This window comes from Nomascus leucogenys, chromosome 11 (genome assembly GCF_006542625.1).
Source record: "Nomascus leucogenys isolate Asia chromosome 11, Asia_NLE_v1, whole genome shotgun sequence".
Classification (NCBI taxonomy): Eukaryota; Metazoa; Chordata; class Mammalia; order Primates; family Hylobatidae; genus Nomascus; species Nomascus leucogenys.
This window is the reverse complement of record NC_044391.1, coordinates 28,863,244-28,886,273: the sequence shown is the minus strand read 5'-3', so window position 1 is coordinate 28,886,273 and position 23,030 is coordinate 28,863,244. Positions and strand designations below refer to the sequence as shown.

At 37.3% G+C, this 23,030-nt stretch overlaps 1 protein-coding gene across 1 annotated transcript in view; it reads left to right on the top strand.

Annotated features, from left to right (window-relative positions):
- Nucleotides 1-23,030, top strand: part of COL28A1 (collagen type XXVIII alpha 1 chain) — a 175,351-nt gene that overhangs the window by 28,785 nt on the left and 123,536 nt on the right. The window contains exons 10-13 of the mRNA XM_030823080.1: nt 54-98; nt 1,149-1,202; nt 17,068-17,136; nt 18,257-18,325. Coding sequence (XP_030678940.1) covers nt 54-98; nt 1,149-1,202; nt 17,068-17,136; nt 18,257-18,325 — 237 coding nt within the window. The remainder of the gene's footprint in view (nt 1-53; nt 99-1,148; nt 1,203-17,067; nt 17,137-18,256; nt 18,326-23,030) is intronic.

The window sequence follows — 23,030 nt, the reverse complement described above, 5'->3', positions numbered from 1 at the left end:
TGCACGTTGAAGATGTATATTTAGAGAGACTTATTTTCAATTTTATTCCACAGGGATCCCCAGGGCCATATGGACCAAAGGGACCCAGAGGAATTCAGGTAAGGGGGTTAAAACCAAATCTAAGTTTGGATTAGAATCACCTGGGGAGCTTTTAAACCATCCCCTTGCCCACTTGCACTCTCTGCCAATTAAATCAGAATGTCTGGGGATTGAAGCCAGGCATTAATATTGTTTAAGATACCCAGAAGATTCCAATGTGCAATAAATTTTGGAAACAACTTCCCTAATGTTTTCATTAACTTAATTAAGACTCCCTAAAGATAGGTACCAACAGGCAAGTATTAGTGAGTAGCTTAGGGGATGAAGTTAAAAAATTAAGAGTCTGGAAAGATGGAAAGTCAAAGTGGTTAAAAGCAGGATGTAACTATTTTTGCACTGCTACTATAATGTAGTTGGAAAAGTTATGCATTTTATCTAAATCACAGTATATTTATATTGCTCTATAACTACAGATAATGTTCTATAATATGGACTGATTCTCTAAGGCATTTAAGTTAGACATACATAGATTTCAGAAAATAATTTGAATCTTTTCTTAGCCTAGGAACTTACCTGTTCTAAAGTTATAATGGTGTTCTGGGTAAGGAGTTAATTTCAGTATTTCAAAAAGCCTGCAGAAAATTATAATTTTACCCAGAATTTCCTAGACACCATCTAGTTAACCACTAACTTCTTTGCTTTAGCCTGGAAATATCAGAGCTAGGCAGTAATTCTGGTTATCGCAGGTTCATTGGAAGCTCTACCTTCAGTTACATATGCCTTAGATATTTTAAAAAAGAAGATACTTAATTGGCAAAATATTTTTTAAAAGGAGTCAAGAATGTTGGAATAACGTTGGAAACACAGGTTTAGTAAACAAACATCTCGTTAATTAAATGTTTGCTCTTAGCATAAGTGCTATTTTAGAAGCTACTTATTTGACACAAGAAATTTTATCTCATCCCACTTCTCGATTGAATGTGATTTCAATTTAGCTCTGAGTTACAGTCTAACTTCAAACGCCAGGATCTCTAGGGACCCTAAAGAATGATTCATTCCTGCTGGCCTTTTGTACACAGGACTAATTCTTGGTTTTCATCCTGGAGCAGGGAATTAGTGGACCTCCAGGAGACCCAGGCCCAAAGGGGTTTCAAGGCAATAAGGTAATCTTACCCTTTGATTAAAGACAGGCAGAGTGCATTTCCCCTAGTGCACTATGGTAATGTATGTTTTATTAGATAAAAGTCAATGGATTCTTTGAGGAAGTACCTTTGGAAATGCATAACAACCTGCAGATGTATACAGAGAATCAAGTCAAGTGCATTCAGGAAGTTAGCAACATACCTTTATCATTTATTATTATATTATTCAAAGGGGGGCATTGTTAACTATAAGCCATTATCTAGAATCTTTGCTGTGTTTCCTTCTTACTCTAGACTTTTATTTATTTTATGGCTCATTAGAAACCAAAAAGCAATAATAAGTGACACAATTCAAACCACTCTATTTCTCAAATGTAATGCCACCTCAATATACACTTTATAGGGGAAGGAAATTTACAATTGTTATACCAACAGAAATCAAGCTTTTTTTAATTACAGGGAAATCTCAACCATCAGCACCATGCTTGTAATATCAGTCCACAGAAAACCAGCCAAGACAGATAGGGAGGAGTTGAATACAAGCCACGCAGAACAAAAAGATGCAGATGGGAGGGATCTTTAAAGGCCTGGTTATAAGGCTCTCTTGTCCAATGAGAGTGACCATTAATTTGCTAAAACAAGCTGTTTAGTTCCTTTTTAACTCTTCTCAATGTTTAGTAAATTTCACGGATATAGTAAATATCCAGTAAATGGTGTCGACTTAGTGATTTGAGTGGTATGGAATTTATGGCAGTAATAAAAGCAGAAGATGCCATCCTCAACTGACCCTAAAGAAAGCCAGCTTTTTAAGGGTGATATTGAAAGAAGTTGTAGGGAGCAGTTGGGCTACTTGAGAGAGAGGAAAGAGAGTGACAATTTTTAATGAGATAATGACAGTATGTGATTTACCAGGCCACTTTTATTTGGCAAATTAAAATAGAATGGGCTTCTCAGCAGGCATGTGCTTAGGCTTCATCTGGGGAAACTGTCTTTTTCACTTCTTGCCTATGATTAATTCTCTCTGGGGAAAGAAATGGCCTTGTTGAATACTGATGAGCAGAAGTTTTAATAAAATTGCCTTGGCTACAGGTACAATCCTACAGTAAGAAAAATATATATATTTTGACAGACCACACAATTTTTAGAATTCTTTGATTACCTAAGATGATAATTTTCGTGTTTGTGAGAAAGAGGCTTACAGTCAGGGATCAGATCTGGGGTTTGCAGTAGTGATGGAATTATAGAATGTTTGAGCCACTAGGGATGTTACAGATCATACTGGCTTAGCATTTTCATTTTGGAAATGAGAAATAAAGCCTGGAGATCAAATGGCTTGCCTGAGGCAGAGTCCCAGTGAGGTCCCATCATCTGTGGAGGGCACTGAGGTGGTGCTGGCCTGGAAATAGTGCCTGCAGCCTTGGGTGATGCAGGTCGTGGCTGGCAGTTGTGGTGGTATGGTAGGGAATGTTCCATAAAAAGGTGTTCCTCCTCCTTTTCTTCTTCTTCTTCTCTCTCTCTTTTTTAGAGATAGGATGTTGCTCTGTTCCCCCGGCTGGAGTACAGTGGCATGATCATAACCAATTGTAACTTGAATTCCTGAGCTCAAGCGATTCTCCTGCCTCAGCCTCCAAAATAGCTAGGACTAGAGGCACATACCACTGTGCCTGGCTAAATTATAAATTTTTTTTTTTGTAGAGATGGGCTCTCACTTTGTTGCCCAGTTGAGTCTGGAATGCCTGGCCTCAAGGGATCCTCCTGCCTTGGCCTCCCAAAGAGTTGAGACTACAAGTGTGAGCCGCCATACCTGGCTCAATTCTTTATGTCGAATAATGTTATCACTTAGGGTTAAAAACATATTTCAATAAAATTTAGCCTTTAATTTCAACAGTGTATTAATTTTTAATAATGCATCAAGTATGTTTTGGGGGAGTTGGTTATAATTTTTCTGACATAATAGCACTTTGTGGTTGACTTTTACAGCATAATCATAAAAGGAATCATTTTTCCAAAAGCATTTGAGCACTTCAGCAATTTCCCAAGGGCCTCTCTTTTGTAAAATATACATGACATAAAATTGCCACTTAAGTTTTAATCACAAAGTTCACTGCCAAGTGAACAAAGTTCATTGCCAATCAAAAAGCTGTCAATTTCTAGATAATGTTGGAGATCGCTGGGAGTCTACGAAGTGGGCGTGAGTTCCCCCTTTTCTTTCTAGTCATAGTTCTGGTTTAAGGTCTCAACTCTTACTTTGACACTATTACTAACTTCTGTATAATTTCTACTGCTCCTTGGATCTGTTAGCTGGAGATTCATGTCATATTGATCATTAGCTATTTTTTTTTCATTTTATACACTTATTAGTGTACTGTCATAAAAGTCAGTTTTCAGGGAATGATTTCATCTTGCCTCCCAGAATGTACTATACGTTGAAGACATAATAAGCTATTTTTGTTCCTCAATCTGGAAATAATATTTTATAGTAACACTTATTTTTATCCATTATCATTTTATTAGACAATTTTAAAAGAAGCTGCTTTTGCAATTTGTGCAAATAAACCCTCTAAAATTCAGTAATTCTCTATTCTCTAATGGGCACAAGGAAGATTATTTATTTTGAAACTTCTATAGTAGCTAACATTTATTTATTGTATATTTATTATGTATAGGTAAAATTTTAAATGCTCATTTAATACTAATACCACCTTTTGAGATATGATCTATTCTTATTTCCATTGTACAGATTAGTCTACTAAGGCACAAAGAGTTTAAGCAATGGGTCCAGGTCTACAGAGCTAGTAAGGGACAGACTGAGTATCGAAACCCAGAAGTCTGCTCTTAGCTACCATATTATATTTATCCCTTTAGGAAAAATTGCTGAATTTCCTGAATATTTGGCCTGAAATAAATGCATTTCTTTTTGACAGTATGGAAGTTCTATCTGTCTTCCCTTCTGGTGGACTCTGGTTAGGGAGAACAGTTTGTTGAAAGGTGTGTTTCTCCTGGGTTTTAATGTTCATCTGAAAGTGCAGGAAAGAGGAAGGGAATATCTTGGGAGAAAGAAAACAATAATGCTAATTGTGCATTTTCAAATATTATATTTCATATAAGACCTTAAAATAGAAACCTTTAGACTTGTAACATTTGCAAAGATTCCATGAGAGGTTCTAGATAGGGCCTGAGTATGTCTATGAATTTACAAATGGTCGTTCTCTTGAATTACACTCACTTTCTGTTGCTTTAGGGATTGGCTTTTCTTCATTAAAGGGTTTTCAGAAAAGGTGGCCAAAGAACAAAAGGAAAAAAATGCATGTGTTAAATCAGGAAAAAATGTGCTCCTGGCCCATTTTCACAAATTATTTCTGTCAATAATACTTTCCATATGTAAAATAGCTCCTAGTCTGCCCTGAATGACTGTTGCCTTAGCAACAAAACATAGATGTTTCTCAGAAAGAAGCCTTAGCTCAGAGTCCACCTCATCCTCTACCACACACAAAGGTCATCTCATGGCATTCATAAGAACATCTCAGCCAGGCGCAGTGGCTCACGCCTGTAATCCCAGCACTTTGGGAGGCCGAGCTAGATGGATCACGAGGTCAGGAGTTCAAGGCTCAAGACCAGCCTGGCCAAGATGGTGAAACCCCGTCTCTACTAAAAGCACAAAAATTAGCCAGATGTGGTGGCAGGCGCCTGTGATCCCAGCTACTCCGGAGGCTGAGGCAGAGAGTTGCTTGAACCCGGGAGGCAGAGGTTGCTGTGAGCCAAGATTGCACCACTGCACTCCAGCCTGGGCAACAGAGTGAGACTCTGTCTCAAAAGAAGAAAAAGGGAACATCTCAATAGTCTCTGAAATCAGTTAGAATTGTAATCACACAAGTGCCCAAGAAGCCTTATCCCTGAGACCAAACTGAAATTGTGACTCAGGAGACAGCGCTGTTCTCTGAGGAAAGACTGAACCCCTAAAAACCCAACACTGCTGCCTTCCATGGGGCTGTCATGGTGGCTCAGGTTGCAATCACATCTGACCCTTAAAAAGGCCTTTAATTACTAGGAAGAATGGCTTGTGATTGGTAGGCCTTTCAAGTCACAGAGGACAAGTTACCAAAACTAATTTTGAACAAATCAACACAGTGGAACACTGGGTTTGCCCAGCCTATATTAGGTAATTTTTGCCATTTTCTTGATGTCTTTCTGAGGCTATTTCTGAAGGGCATTTCCTTCTCAAATCTCATGCAAATCCACTCTTTCTAAGACTCTCTTTGTGCCTTGGGAGGAGGGACTGCACAGTGGCATGTGCAGGAAGCAGCTGGTGATATTTCGAAGTATCCCAGCATTAGAGCTTCAAGGCCGAAAGGGCACAAAGAGATATCCCTGATGTTTTTTCCCAAGGGAAAGTACCATACGCTAATCCTCAAACAGTTAAAAAATACTGCAATATTATACATTTATCTTAAAAAATGAATTGCCTCCCTTCTCCTAACTCCTTCCATTGTTCTACTCTAGGACGTTCATAATATTCCTGCAGGATATTTGTCCTAAGTGTTTTCTTCTTGCTGTACAGTCAAGTGTAAGAAACTTAGCATTCTTTTACCTGTGAGACTTGGTCTTACTTTATGTTCAATTTAAGCTTCTGAGATATTAAGAAAACCCATAGAGAAATAGCACTAGACTGGCCCAGTTTAATAAATGGATATGGTCAGGGTAAATGACACAAACATTCATCCAAAATGGACAAAAGACCTACTATTAGTGAATGAACTACAACCATGTTTGAAGAGGAGTTCATTGCAGTGAAGGTGATGAGGGTAGTACATGATACATTTAGTACACCCTGAAGTTTGCACAACACCACAGTTTTTGGATACCCTACTTTTCTGAATCCTACTTTTTCAAGCTTCCATCCCAGTTTTTGAGGTTCCCAAGCAAAGGATATATTTTTCAGGTTAAAGATATACTAATGAGGAGATTAAGTAAACAAGAGCTAGATGTACAGACCCTGAACTTAAAACTGTAAGCATGCTAAACATCCCTACACAACATCCTGTTTTCTTCAAAGTGTTCTATGAAAAAGGGTTTTGGTAAGAGGGCTGGCTGTCTTCCTTTCAGATATGATATTAGGAATGCATGTGTGGATATTTCTGGGAGCTGGAAGTGTGCTAATCAAGTTTCTCTCCTTTGAGCTTCCATGTATTATACCGTTAAACATTCCTAGTCTTCTTTCAGATAGGAACCATTGGCAGAAGAACTGGACAGATATGAGCAGGTCTATCACTATTTTTGAAAAGTCTAAATCAGAAGATTTGGGAACAATGGGTCAGGAACACCACTATCTGGGAGATTCAAAAATTCTGCTTTGCACATTCATTCACACACAGTTACATGAAGCAACAAATATTTCTTGAATGAATGAGTGAATAAAAGGTTTTAAATGGCGTGAGTGGTCAACAGTATCATACTGAAGACAGGTTATGTGGGCAGTTGCCTATGTGGTAACTTAATTTGGCAATATTGAGGTCATTGGGAAGATTCAAAAGAATAATTTCAGTAGAAGGGTCAAGGAGATGGCAATGAGTTGTGGAGAAAACCAGAGAGAAGGATGTAGTAGTCAGGAATATTGACCATTCTTCTAACATAGTTGGGTAATAAAGACAAACAGGACAGTGTTGACATACCCCATCAAAAGCTTCCTGTGCATTAAACAATCCAATGTGTTAGTTCTACTTTCTTCTAAAAGTGGCATGAAGACTTGGGGTTTAATTTGTATTTTTTACAGTTTCTTGTATACAACTTAGAGTCTTACATTTTCCATGTCAGTATTTTCATTAGAATAGAAATCACTAATGAAGATTTAGTAGGTTTAAAAATACATTATTGTTTTGGTCATTATTTAAGTACTTGGTTTGGCTCAAAATTAGCTTAGTAGCTAGGTCAACCTACTAAACATAATTAATGTTTCCAGTTGTGGGTTGGAAGTAGTTCAACATAACAAATATGAACAACTATAAAGAATTTTAAACTTTCTCCTCAAACAAGCATCTTGTGTAGATATATTTCAGTTCTTATATAAGTCAAAAACCTAACAATTTCCTAACATCGTGATGTTGCTTTCAACCACTTAAAAAGTCATGATTTGTAACAGGATATAATTCCTTATAATTTATCACTTGAAGTGAAGTAAATCAAGTGAAAACATGTAGACACCTACATTTCTTGGTAAAGAATAATTAATCAAACAAAAAACTGTTTTAAGTTCACAATTCTCTTAACAGAAGGACTGTATTTTTGGCTTCATGTAAACTATTTTAAGTATAGGGTACTTGAACATGTCAGCTTTTCTAGTTGTCCAAAAACAATAATTTGCTTGCTGGTTCTTCTGGCAGGATAACAACTTTCGACAAGGGTTGTGACTGCTCAGTGTATAGGAAGAATCCCTTTACAATTTTAATTATAAATAACTGTTAAATGAAGACTCACAGCCAAGCTGCCAAACGATGTGAATGTTTTTCCTTCAGAGATGTCAAAGTCTGGATGCTATTTCTGTTCTGGGCCTAATTAAAGGGAAAGAATCATTATTAATCCAGCAATTCTTGCTGTAGAAAAGGCTTTGACCTACATGCACATCTGCCCACCAAGACTCTAAATGAGCTTATTAACTCGTTTGACATGAGACAACTGATAGTGACAACTTGAAGTGGCTGCCAGAACATGTGGGATGTCAGCCAATAGCTTCAAGGTAGATGATTTCTATTCCCAAATTGCTGATGCATGTGGTTCTCAGCAGATGGGGTATATATACTCTCTGTGTGTGTGTGTGTGAGTGTGTGTGTGCAGATTGTCAGGTAAAAGCTCTGATGGACCAAGGAACTGAAAATGCTGCCAACATTTCCCACAAAGTGGCTGAGTTTAACCTGCATGCATAGTCAAAGGGGGCACTAATGTGGAACAGAATCAGCCACTGCAGTGTCTTCAGAGGGATGTCAGAACGTTTTCTTTGTAATTACATCAATGTCCTTATTTATTTCAAGTAAGTTGCAATAGCAAGTTTGCAACACAGAAAATTAATTGTATTCCAAGGGTGTTTTTTTGTGGTAAAATATATAATAACATAATATTTATTATTTGAACCATCTGCAAGCATGCAATTCAGTGGTATTAAATACATTCACAATGTTGTATAACCATCACCAGTATCTATACCCAAAACTTTTTCATTGTCTCAACATAAACTCTGTACCCATTAACCAATAACTCCCCATGTTTCCCTCCTCCCAGCCTCCAAGGGTAAGTTTTTAAGAAACATTATCACACTGTCATATGCACCCATCTGCTCTCATAAATCAATGGCCTTGTTTTTAGGTTAATGGAGCATGTCCACCCTGAATTTTTACCAGCAACTCATTTTGTGCTGGAGGATTCTAAACAGTGTCTTCTAGAGCTGCGATTCTCAAAAGCTCTCCTAATGGGCTGTTGACTGGTCCTTCTTTTTAGAGAAAATGACTTGCATTTTCTTAGATTTTGTTATGTATAATGAAGTATGACTTTCCTATTAGTTGAAACACATGAATTGCCATGTTTGTAGGCCAAACATGATCAAATATTGTCAATTTCATGTGGTTAAACCTAATAGCATTCTAGAAGGTGAGTTAAGAGTTACTAAAATGTGGTTCAATATTATTTTTTATTATATTCTTCACCAATTCATTGTTATTATGGAATTTTTTCTGCTTTAGAAAGCACAAGTAGGTAGAGTATATGGACTGGACTTTCTCTCTTACCTAAATAGCTGGTATTCAAAAAAGATTTTAGTTGGAGATTTGACATAATAGTGGTTCCAAACTCAGTACAGTTCACTTACCAGTTTATATGTAGATTTACCTTGTGTGATCACAGTATTGCCAGTTATAATTTACATTACTTTTAACATTAAGTGACAACCAAGTAAACTTTATGTACCTGAAATAGCATGTGCATCAGCTTGGATAAATTATATTTCCTCTTGGCTTATATTTTATTTTAGAGATGCTTTGTCTTCATATGATGGATTTTCAGTTATGAGTAGATTGTAATTATATGACTTTTGTATTTTTCATCCTGTAATAAAGATATGAATTTAGTCTGCAGTCATACAATTTTTGAAATACTTTAAAAGAAGAATTAAAAAGTTTCAAGAGGCAGTTTGACATAGTGATTAAGAGTACTGGCTTTAACGTCAAACCGCTGGGTTTCAAACCCAGTCCTATATTTTATTGGCTGTATGATTTGGGCAAGTTACTTTACCTCCCTATGACTCAATCTTCTCATCCATGCAGTAAGTTAATAACAGTAGCTACTTCTTAGAGCTGTGGTAAAGATTAAATGAGTTAATACATGTCAGTCACATAGAGCAGCACTTGTTGCATAGTAAGTGCCATATGTGTTGGTAATTTTAATTAAGTAGTTAAGTATTTTGACAACTGTCTTTATACTAATGTAGACCAAGTTTATTCTGATAAATTTTCTAAAAACAAGCCTTTTATAACACAACACTTCCTCTGAAATGAGAAACTTGGTGCTACAAATGGAGCTTGATTTAACAAGTACTTGATAAATATAGATCCTTCCTCCCTCCCTTCCTTCCTTCCTTCCTTCCTTCCTTCCTTCCTTCCTTCCTTCCTTCCTTCCTTCCTCTCTCTTTCCAAAAGGAGGCTTTCTTGATCTTTCTCCCAAGTTTCTGTATACAGTCATCACTTCACTGAGTTTCAGCTGAGAATGTATCCCGGCCATACTTGAACCATTCTGCACCTACAAAATGTTCATCCATCATTTTCTTCCATTTGGAAAGTATTAGAATATTTGCAATAAAACTTAAAATATTAAAGTTGGTGCCATACATATCTGGGAAATTATTTTTAAAAGTTGCTAAAACATCTTTGTAATGTTAAGAAAATATGATAAAATTGTTCATAATTGTATTATCAAAAAAAGTGTAAAGTTCTGTCCTCAAATAATTCAGTCTTGGATAACCATTTGTTATGTATTATCTTAGAGAAATGAAGGATTTGCTTTTGATTAGAATCAGTGCCAGGGATAGGGAGTGTTAGTTGGTTTTCTCAGCTGAATTTTCCTCTTCATTGTGGTTTCATTACTCTTTCAGCTAAAAAAAGATTAATTGTGTCTGGGTGAATTGGTAGGAGAAATTGTGTAATAGGTACTTGATATCATTATGTAATTTGTATACAGTTACTCCTAGTTGAAAACCTAAGCGAACCACAGAGAACTCCAGAGGAGCATTTCTAGACCCACAGCTCCCTCAGCCCAGAACAGCTTTCCAGTTTTATTCACCTCCCACAGCTAGTAGGGCCCCTGCTCCCTAGTCAATGCTCAGTAAATGTCTGGTGCATGGATGATTGAGTGAAAGATAGTAATGAGCTAAACACTGAGAATGCAAAGCTGAACAAAATCATATGCATCATCCCCACGGTCTAGTGGGGAGGAGATGGAGAATATTAAATGCAAAGTTGCAACTGTAATGAATGCTCAGGAAAAAAAGGAAAACAATGCTATCGATACTAAAATAGTGATTTCATCTTATCAGAAAAACCCTTCTTGAAGCCATGCTGCTTAAAATAAGATCTGAAGGGTAAGGATCACTATGAAAGAGAGAGGTAAGAGTGTCCCAGACAGACAGAATAGACTGTGCAAAGATCCTATGGCAGGAGGAGCAAGGCAAGTACAAGGAATTCAACAAAAGCCAACGTTGCTGCGGTGGGGAGTGAAGAGGTGACTGATGACAGATGGATTGGAGAGGCAGGGCCTTGCAAGGAGCTCTGTCTTAGGGAAAGGCCTCAGAAGGTTTTGCTCAGATTAAAATTAAAATTAAAAAATTGCTCTGCAGCAATGGAGGGAATAAATTGGAGCATGCTAGAGTGGGTGCCAGTAGAGTACTAAGGACTTTGTTGTACTCTGAACAAGAGGTATTATCAGTTTTCTGTAGACTGGAGACGCGTGGTAGAGGACTGAAGTGGATGGATTTGAGAGATATTTAGAAGGCATACTGATAGGTGTTGGGATGCATTGCATATGGTGGCAGAGGGAGTGGGAGGTGTCACGAATGACCCCTAGGTTCCCGTTTGACACAGGAGGGATTCTGGTGCCCTTCCCTGAGGTGGGAAGGGCTGGAAGATGACTATATTGGGGAGTGAAAGATGACAATTTATCTTTGGAAATGATGAGTCTCTTTTTGAAATTCTCTTTTTCCCCACCTCCCCACAAGACATCTTTGTATTCTTCCACTCCCACCTGACTTAAATGTTGGTACTGTTCATGGTTCTGACCTGAGCCTTCAACCTCGTTAATCACTCTAAACCACACTGCCCAACAAGATAGCCACATGTGTCTACTGGGCACTTGAAATGTGGCTGGTCCAAATTGAGATGTGCTGTAAGATACACATCAGATTTCAAAGACTTAGCATTAAAAGATAGTAAAAAAATAATTAATACTTTAAAAAGTATTGATTACATGTCAAAATGATAATATTTTGTATTAAGTAAAATTTATTAATTATAATTTACCTGTTTTTTTATTTCTTAATGTGGCTAGTAGAGAATTTAAAATTACAAATGTGACTCGCTGTCTACTTGCATTGGACCATGCTGCTCCAGACAGTGGCCCTAGTGTTACCTTGTTTCCGGCCTGTTGGGCTCACAGGGCTGCTGACTGTCCCTAGAATATTTAACATCATTTTATGTCTCATACTCTTTCTTCTTCTGTAACTTTTGTTTCTTTTCTTTTCCATCAGATTAGCTATGACTCCTACTTCTTTGTTCGGATCAAACATCTCCTCTACTATATGAAACTTTCCCAATTCCTTAAGGTAGAATTAAACATTTCTGCCTCAGAGTCTTATGTATTCTGTTAATATCTTTATTATGCTAATTCACATGCTCGTATTTTATTTTATATTCATTTGTCTCTCCAGCCAGATTGTAAGCTTCTGCAAAGTGCAGGTGCAATCTGATTTATGTCTGTAATTAGGTAACCTGATATTCAATTATAGACATAAATTGTTATTTACCTATTATTAGTTTGCTGCTCAAAAAAGGTCTGGTGAATAACAATTAAATCTATACATATTAAACAGGTGTTGCGTGACTGGTTATGACTTAGATGTTTTGCAGACAATATCTTGAATCCTCTCAACAATGCTACAAGGCAGATATAATTATCCTCATTTTGCATATGGAGATCTTGCAAAAGCTCAAATTGTTAGTAACTGATAGAACCAAGGTTCTACAAGACCAAATGATTCAAAGCCATGGTTTTTTTCCTGTGACTCCATGCATGAAGGGCTGGGTGTGGTGGCTTACACCTGTAATCCCAGCATTTTGGGAGGCCAAGACAGAAGAATCACTTGAGGCCAGAAGTTTGAAAAAAACCCCAAACCCCAAAACCTATTTCCTATGATTGTTAGAAGATTAAATGAGGTAATGTATATAACATGTCTGGGCAGTGCTGATAAATAGTAGGTTTTATTAAACATTGGCTTCCTGTCCTCTTGAAGCCCACAGCATGGGTGTTGTTAATTTCTGAGAAGGATCAAGGTAGTTTACCTAAACTTTTTGCTGCCTCCACACATGCTCACACTGATACACATTCACACACATTCACACCCACATGGAGGTAATGAGAAACATATTCTTTCTGGGGCTACTCATTTTAACCCAGACCTCTTTGTTATACTTGCCTGTTATTCTGATGGCAAATGAAAGTAAAGTAGAGAAATAATTAGTAGTACTGTGGGCATGCAATCTTTTGGGCATGCAATCTCTGTGTGTTGTGTGTGTGTGTGTGTGTGTGTGTGTGTGTGTGTGTGTTGCTAAGGGCTGGGGTAGGAATATTAACAGGAAAGGCATCATGCCTGCCATCTTACCAGGGCTATGCTATCTTGGCAAATTCCCAGAAAATCATTCTGACTAGAGTGCTGACTCTTCCCTCCCTGTTTTGTTTTTACCCAGACAGCATATTTTAGAGTCAGGACCACTTTCTTTACTACCTCAGGAATCTCTGTAGGAAAGAAAAAGGGGAAATGGGAAGGGAATAAACATGAGCTATAGGCCAATACTGTTTTGTGGATCCTACCTTGAGATACCAGGCTCCCGAGAAATAAATTTTAGCAAGTGAAATGTGAAGCTACATTGCTAAGGGGCTGTGTTCAGGTAAAGGAGAGCAATCCCTCTGTAATCTTCAGATCCCTGCAACTGCCTTGCAAAGCAATATTAAGATATTGCTCAGCTGCTCTTGGTACTTGACTAAGGCTAAAGGGATTTCATGGGCTCAAGGTAAGAGAGCTGCTTCTACTCTTGATTCTCCTGGTCCATACATTTCAAGGTAATGACCAAACAAATTTCTTGTCACCAACCTTGGCTCTTGGTTTGTTTCTGATCAAACATCAGATAAGTACCAAGTAGGGCAGAACTTCCACTACTCAAAAAATCCTCAAATTCTCTACCAAATATATAATTTAGATGCCTTCTGACCCATTACAGAACCAATGCTACATATAGAAGGGACAAAAAATGAATAGAATAAGAATAAGTGAATTTAGGGTCTTGTATTGTTATTATTGTATTTTTTTTTAGCCAGCCAAATTCAGCAGTGGGTGGATGTTATTATTGTATTTTTAATGGCATTATATATATATATATGTAACATTATATATACATGTTATATTATATATATTTAAAATTTTTTATTTCAATAGTTTTTTGAGTACAAGTGTTTTTTGGTTATATGAATGAATTATATTGTGGTGAATTCTGAGATTTTAGTGAACCCATTACCCGAGTAGTGTATGTTGTACTGAATATGTAGTTTTTTTATCCCACACCCTATTTTTAAATGGTATGTTTTATCTCTCAAGCTGGTCCCTTAAGTTTAGGAACTATGTCTTCAGATTCTTCATATTTTACTTCATGCCATTCCATATAGCAAGTACCTGGTGTCATTTGCTGAGTGATGGAGACAGTCACCCATATGCAACCTGTATAACTGACAAGGAGATTCAAACTTGAATGGGGAGCATGAAAAGTTGTAAGAAAAAGGCATTTGGAAGTGAAAATTTGGAATCTCTAGACAGCTAAATATTCTCTGGCACTTGGTTAAACTGTGAGATTAAGTAAACAGGTCGGGCGCAGTGGCTCACAACTGTAATTTCAGCACTTTGGGAGGCCAAGGCAGGTGGATCACTTTAGGCCAGGAGTTCGAGACCAGCCTGACCAACACGGCAAAACCCCATCTCTACTAAAAGTACAAAAATTAGCCAGGAGTGGTGGTGGGTGCCTCGTAATCCCAGCTACTCGAGAGGCTGAGGCGGGAGAATTGCATGGGCCCGGGAGGCAGAGGTTGCAGTGAGCTGAGATCACGCCATTGCACTCCAGCCTGGGTGACAGAGGGAAACTAAAAAAAAAAAAAAAAAAAAATGAAAAGAGAGAGAGAGACACATAGAGAGAGGGAGAGAGAGTCAGAGAGAGAGACAGAGACAGAGACAGAGATTAAGTAAACAAGTTCAAATTTAGTGAGAACTTTTATGTCTGATATTATGAAGAGAGATAAATTCCACGGCCAAAAACATGTAAAATGAGAATGTCAGTCACTTGGCTGCTCAGAAAACTTAATCAATATAGAAAAACAAGTACAACCTTAGGGGTTTAAGGGAAAAAATATTTGCCAGAAAAAATATTGTACTCAACAGGATGCAAAGTAAGTACTTTCGAATTCAATCCACTTAAATATCAAAGGATCATAAATGTGGATGACTCGTTTTGTGGCAGGATTCCTTTGTTTTAAATCACCCTGAGCCTGGGCATATCTTCTGGGGAACTGGTTTGACCCTGACCCTTCTTAGCCCTTCTCTTTCTCTTTTGCAACTGGTCAAAGTCAGCAGACTTTTTTTTTTTTTTTAACAGACGGAGTCTCGCTCTGTTGCCAAAGCTGGAGTGTGGTGGCGTGATCTTGGCTCACTGCAACCTCTGCCTCTCCGGTTCAAGCAATTCTCTTGCCTCAGCCTCCCAAGTAGCTGGGACTATAGGCAAATGCCACCAGGCCCAGCTAATTTTTTTTTTTTTTTTTTTGTATTTTTAGTAGAGACAGTGTTTCACCATGTTGGCCAGGCTGGTCTTGAAGTCCTCATCTCAAGTGATTCACCTGCCTCGGCCTCCCAAAGTGCTGGGATTATAGGCATGAGCCACCACATAGGCTACAGACCTATGTGAAGCAATAGTAAAGCAATGTCTTTACCATATCCACAGAACGTTGCTCTGGTTACCAGGTGTCCCTTCCAAAATCACAAGCTTCTGGGGCAAATCGAGACTTTAATATTTCTGAAAATTCCTTCATCTCCCTTCATCTCAGAGAAGGCTTGTTTCACTTTCCTGTTTCATTTTACTGTTGGTTAGTGAAAGCATGAAGAGAGAAATCTTTGGGTTGAATGAAATTTTAAATAGCAAATATTCATTAGCTGAAACATGAGTGTTCAGAAATCTTCCTTAGCATAAATTTAAGGTACATGTGTGAATGTAAAAAATTGGAAGGAAATATACCAAAATTTTATAGTATTAATAGTTATAGATAGGTAATTTAAAATTTTCTTTGCATGCATGCTTTTCAATATATGACAGTTTTCTACAATGAGACGTATTATTTTGATAAACAGAAAAAAATCATATTATGAAAAGGGTAATTGGAGTCAATAGCCACTCCCCTTCCCCTATCATCATGCCACAGGGCTTAAAGCCCGAGAGACCTAAAGAGCTGTAACTGTGTGAGTGGTATTCAGGTGTGAGTTTGGGCTGGCCAGGTAATCTCTCTGGGACTCGGGTTTCTCACCTGTGAAATGTAGGGGTTTGAGTGCAACAGTCGCATCTAGTTCTAAAATGCCTGAATTCTATTATGGGCCCGCCACATCATAGGCTGTTATTATTTCAAAATGCTCTGGTTTTGAGTAACAGAAATCTTGAATAATAGTGGCTTAAATCATAAGAACTCTTGCTGTTGAGTAAACAGAATATTTGAAGGCAGGTAGTTCAGGACTGGATCAGTTGCTCATTGAGGGTATCCAGGAGCCAGACCTCTTCAACTGCTGGCTTTTGTCCTAGAGATTGCTGCCTTATAGTAACAAGATAGTTATCACATCTCTATGTAGGAAAAAAGAGGAAGAGGCAGTTTTTTCCTTTGCATCCAGTAAGGTCCTTCACATCTCATTTGTCAGGATTGAGCCATGTGACCAACTGAGATGAATCAGTGACAAAGGGAAAGGAGACCCCCATCTTGCATTAGGCCAATGATCATTCATCCTACACCTCTGAGGGCAAGGAACAGCTGCCCACTGACTGACTCAGTCGGGGGTTTATCAGCAGGGAAGGAAAGCTGAGAAAGGACAGCCACAGGGGAGGAAACAAAATATGTCTTCCAGAGCACTTAAAGATTTGTGAATAAATGAGTGATGGCCGTGTTATGTGTTTTATGGATCCTGAAAACACTTGACTTTGCGGGCCCCTTCCTCCATAAAAATATTAAAAAATTATATTTATGAATGCAAGCTGTATTGATTGTTATATAGTCATTATGTTTATTTTTATTTTGAATCAAAAAATTACAATTGGAACATATTTGCAGGCTCCTAAAAGTATTGTGAACCCAGATATTGTGACTACTGTGCCTAGTGGATAATTTGATCTTGGGTCTGTGTTTTCTTTCCAAATGAATTGTAAACAATTGAGGGCAGGCACGATGTACTAGGTTTGTTTTTGCTCTGAAGGCCCCTATTGCAAAACCATACATCTAAGAGCTGCTTAATCAATACTATTGAGTTGACCTAACATATAACTGATGTCACTATTTCTTCCTCTAGGGTGAGCCAGGTCCTCCTGGTCCTTATGGTTCTCCAGGAGCCCCTGGCATTGGACAGCAAGGTGTTAAGGTAAAGATACTTGTCTTTTTGCCCACTGATGACTGTTGAATTTATTGTAGGGCCTGGGGGAGCCGTGATTTGAACTCCATTTGGCCTAAACCCAATACACACAAGGAGACTTCCTGAAGTTACTTCATTTTATATGCTTGGACACAGAAATGTGCTTGTCAGGGGCAGTTACCACAAGAATAATTAATGTATTTTTAAATTTTGTTGGAATGAAAAACTTACTTGTCTCCAAATACCCACCCTTTTGCCAAAGTACATGTAGTTCTGTTGTTTTCATGGACTTTAAACATTCACATGCAAATATGTTATCGGGAAGTGAAACAACTTAACACATCAACAATCATGGTTCACATTGAATAAGCATAAAGGGGCAGAAACCAGAAGGGCCATGGCAATGAATAGGTCAATGTTGGCAGAGAGTTTTGTAGAGAACTAGAAAGGGAAGGAAGGAACGTCCATCCTGTGAGGCTGTACATTATGCAGAACATATTAATAAAGCAGAAGTGCCTATTTTGAATGGCTTTTCTAAGTGGTTGTGACAATAAGACTTTAATGCAGGATTAAAATAGCAAGCAGTACAAAACAGTGTACTTTGAATGTAATTGAATATCCCCATGTATAGCATTTCAACAATAAGCACATTGAGACTCCAGGAAAGGTGGAGTTTATGCTGGCAGAGTTATGGAGAAGTTTTCTGGAGGAGATGAAGTCTGAAAAGAGCTTAAAGGAGAGATGAAATAGGATAGAGTGGGGACAAGGAAGGTGTGACATTCCTGGATGGTGGCAAGAGGGCAGGGCACAGCACACACACTGTCAGCTTAGTCAGCTCAGTAACCAACATGCATTGCCACACAGTCTGTCCTGCCAATTCTTACACAATATTTTGTGAAAACTGAAAATGCTGAACTACATTTGGACAAGAAGAGATAATAAACATTTTAGAGTAATTTGTTCACTTAAATTCTAGCTATTTCTCTTCCTCTAGAATTTTTTACCTTTATGAATATGAACATTTTGTCTATTTCACATTTATCCCTGTTGAAATCTTGAGAGAACTTTGTGCTGTATTTATTCTTTATTTAAAATCTCAAGCTTTCATTCTATTATTTCTTTCTCTTAGGGAGAAAGAGGCCAAGAAGGAAGACCGGGAGCTCCAGGACCCACTGGAGTTGGTGAGCCTGGACAGCCAGTAAGTAGCAAAAATTCTAGATGGAATGAAAAGGACAAATATAGTTTTTACTTGTTCTCTCTGTTTAGAATAAATGATCAAATTAATCCACCTTGTGTCTATTTTATTTATTTATTTTTTTGAGACGGAGTCTCACTGTCACCCAGGCTGGAATGCAGTGGCATGATCTCAGCTCACTGCAACCACTACCTCCTGGGTGCGAGTGATTCTCCTGCCTCAGCCTCCAATTAGCTGGGACTACAAGTGCATGTCACCAGGCCCAGCTAAATTTTTTTGTATTTTTAGTAGAGACGGTGTTTTGCCATGTTGGCCAGGCTCATCTCGAACTCCCAAGCTGAGGTGATTCACCCACCTCGGTCTCCCAACCACCTTGCATCTTTCTGAGCAACAAATGAAAATAAATATGCGAGGACCAGATTCAAGTGCTATTTTTCACAACACTTGAAATAGAACTATGTATATATGTATATGTGTAAATATATATGATGTTTACAACCAACTCTCTTTTACTGTAACTTCTTACAAGATTAATCAACTTGAACAAGAAGAAAAGAGTTCTCATGTGTCAAAATTTTCTAGGACGATCTGGACTCAAGCCTAATGTTTATACTTTATAATGGATTTCTTTGTAACCATGAGAAAAATCACTGAGAATAAGGATTTGGCTCATTATCTAATCCATGAGTATGCTCTAAAGCTAGGATGGATAATGGTAGACAGATAATACCTGTGTTATTCACAGCATCTCTTTTGTGTAGCTTTGAAGTTTACGGTTGTTGGAGAAGAAAAAAATTTCTATTAAAAGACATTTGGAGAGGAAGTGAATAAAATGTGATTATTCTGGTATAAGAAGCTTGTTAGCTTTTCAAGTAATCATTCTCCTAGGGAAAAATAGTAGCTGACTCACTTAGGTACAAATAAAAACAACTGATTTTGGATAGCTGGTCTTTGAAGTCGTCTTTGCACTGCATAGTTCCTCACATGTGTATATTCACAGAAACATACACTTCCTTACTACACTCTGTGAGTGAAATGGCCACTATTATTTAGGTTTAGGCTTTTCACTAATGTCTAAACATACTAATTCAAAAAAGAGAGCATCATATGGAAGAATACACTGGACTAATCATCTAGAGATCAGTGATCTAGTCTTAGTTTCCACTAAATAGATGGTACCATCAAAGATAAACCACTAACTTATTTTGTTCTCTATTTTGGTTTTGTGTTTCTGCTTAACAAACTTCCTCAGGACTAAGTGCCTTAAAACAATAATTTGTTATTTCTTATGATTTTGTGGGTTGACATGAGAGTTCTGTATCACTTGAAGTCAGATGGAGTGCTAAAATGGCTGGAATGTTAAAAATGGCCTCACATGGCTGGCAGTTTGGTGCAGGTTGTTGCCTGGGAGCTTAGCTGGGGTTGTTGCCCACAGACCTCAGTTCTCCTCCACATGGGCAGCTACAGTGGTTGCTTGGGCTTCCTCACAACATGGCAGCTTGAATCCAAGCAGGAGTGTTCCAATAGGCAGAAACCACTCATCATGTAAGGTTCAGCCTCAGAAATTATACAGCATCATTTCTGTGACATCTAAAATAAGTACAGGACCAGCTCAGATTCAAGTGGAATAGAAAAAGATTTCACCCACTTATGAAGAATATCAAAGAACTTGTGGATGTATTTAATTTAGCAAAGTCTCAAATTTTAACTTCTATAAAATTTAAAGATTGGGTTCTCCTTAGTTCTATGATTTTCAGAGCTGGAAACATTCTGAAAATGTCAAAGAAATAAGTCATAATTAATTTTTTTTTAAGAGAGTCTTTCTCTGTCGCCCAGGCTGGAGGGCAGAGGCATGATCTCGGCTCACTGCAGCCTCTGCCTCCCAGGTTCACATGATTCTCCTGCCTCAGCCTCCCAAGTAGCTAGGATTACAGGTGCCCGCCACCATGCCTGGCTAATTTTTGTAGTTTTTGTAGAGACAGGGTTTCACCATATTGGCCAGGCTGGTCTAGAACTCCTGACCTCAGGTGATGAACCCACCTTGGCCTCCCAAAGTAATGGGATTACAGGCTTAAGCCACTGTGCCCGGCATAAAAAATTTTTAAATATAGATTGATGATTGTTTTTTCCAAAGAACTTTGTGCTTTGCTATTATTTATACCTTCCAAACTCAGCACTAAACTTAAGAATGAGTGTCACTTATTGTCATTCTTAAAATGTTTTTGTTTTTAAATAATGAAATATTTTAAGCATATTGGAAAATATAGAGAATGAGTTGGTAAACCTCCACCAGGTAGACAATTATACTTAGTACGTTTACTACTCTTGCTTTAGATTTTCTTTAAAAAACATAAAACATTATGGATACAGTAAAGTCTCCCCATCTTTTTCAGACAATAGAAGAGGAAGAAACACTTATCAACTTAATTTGTGAGGCCAGTTTTCCCCTGATACCAAAACAAAATACTAAACATAATAAGAAGAAAACTACAGACCAATATCCCTTGTGAATATAGACATAAAAATTCTTAACAACATGCTAGCTAATAGAATTCAACAATATATAAAAAGAATTATACAGCATGACTAAGTGGGGTTTATCCTGTGGATGCAAGCCTGGCTTAATAATTGAAAATTAATCAATGGAATACACCATATTAATAGGCTAAAGAAGAAAGATCACATGATCACATCAAAAGACACAGAAAAGCATTTGACAAAACTCAAAACCCTAATAAACGCTGATAAATCTCTCATAAAAACTCTCAGAAAACTAGAAATAGAGGAGGAACTTCCTCAATTTCTATGAAAAATCTAGAGCTAACATTATGCGTAATAGTGAAAGAGTGAATGCATCCCTCTAAGATCAGGAACAAGACAAAGATGTCTGCTCTCATCAGTCTTATTCAACATATTGGAAGTTCTAGCCAGCACAATAAGACAAGAGAAAGAAATATAAGGTATTGGTATAAAAACAATAAATAAAACTATCCTTATTTGCAGATGATATGATGGCCTCCATAGAAAATCCCAAGAAATCTATACAAAAACCTCCTAGAATTAACAAGTGAGTTCAGCAAGGTCACAGGGTACAATATCAACATACAAAATCTATTTAATTTCTGTATACTCGTAATGAACACATAGAAACTAAAATTAAAAGCACAACACCATTTTTGATTGCTAAAAAAGAAAAATATTTGGGTAGAAATCTAGTAAGACATGTATAGGACTTGTATAAAACTACAAAACAGTGATGAAAGAAATCAAAGAATACTTAACACATTTAGAGACATGTTTATAGATTAGAAGACTTAACTACGTAAAGATGTAAATTCTTCCCAAATTGATGTGAAAGTTTAGTGCAAATGTTTTTGATACCCCAGCAAGATTTTGTTTAGACTTGGACAGGGCTATTTTAAAATTAATATGGAAAGGCAAAAGAGCTAGAATAGCTTTTAAAAAACTTGAAAAAGAATACACTTGGAGAAATTATACTAACTTTTCTGGTCTTAAGATTTATTATATAGGTACAGTAATAATGACTGTGTGGTATTGGCAAATCATAGAAATATGATCAGTGGAACAGAATAGAGACCCCGGATTCAGACCTACACAAGGATAGTCAACAGATTGTGAAAGCAATCCAACAGAGGAAACACAGTCTTTTCAACAAATGGTGCTGGCGCAATTGGATATCTGTGCAAACACAAAAAATGAACCTCAATTTAAGTCTCACACCTTATACAAAAAGTAACTCAAAATGGATCATAGATTTAAATATAAAATGTAAAAACTATAAAACTTTTAGAATAAAACATATGAGAAAATCTTTAGGATCGTGGGCTTGATGAAGATTTCTTAGACATGTCACCAAAAACATGATCCCCCCTAAAAAGTAATTAATTGGACTTCATCAAAGTGGTAAATGTTTGCTCTGTGAAAGACTCTGTTAAGGGTCTAAAGAGACAAGGTGCTGATTGGGAGAAAATATTCACAAACTACACATTTACAAAGGATTTGTACTAGGAATACATTTTTTAAAAAAATTCTCAAAACTCAATAATAAATCAAAAATCGAATTATAAATTGGGCAAAATATCAAGTATATGTACATATCTCAAGCATATATACACGCACATACACAACTTCGTATATATATATCTATATATGTGTACATATACTTGTATATATTTTTACATATTTTGTTTCTTTTTTTGTGGTTACTAAACTTTAATATGTGTTCTTTTTATTAACTTTTACTTTAGGTTCAGGAGTACATTTGCAGGTTTGTTATATAGATAAATTGCATGTCACAGGGGTTTGGTGTAGAGATTATTTCATCATCCAAATAATAAGCATAGTACCTGATAGGCAATTTATCCATCCTCACCCTTTTCTCACCCTGCACCTTCAAGTAGGCCCCAGTGTCTGTTGTTCCCTTCTTTGTGTCCTTGTGTTCTCAGTATTTAGCTCCCACTTATAGGTAAGAACATGCAGTATTTGGATTTCTGTTTCTGAGTTAGTTTGCCAAGGATAAGGGCTTCTAGCTCCATCCACATTGCTGCAAAGGACATGATCTCATTCTTTCTTATGGCTGTGCAATATTTCATGGTGTATATGTACCATATTTTCTTTATCCAGTCTACTGTTGATGGGCATTTAGGTTGATTCCTAACATGTTTTCTTGACTAACAAGTTTGAAATG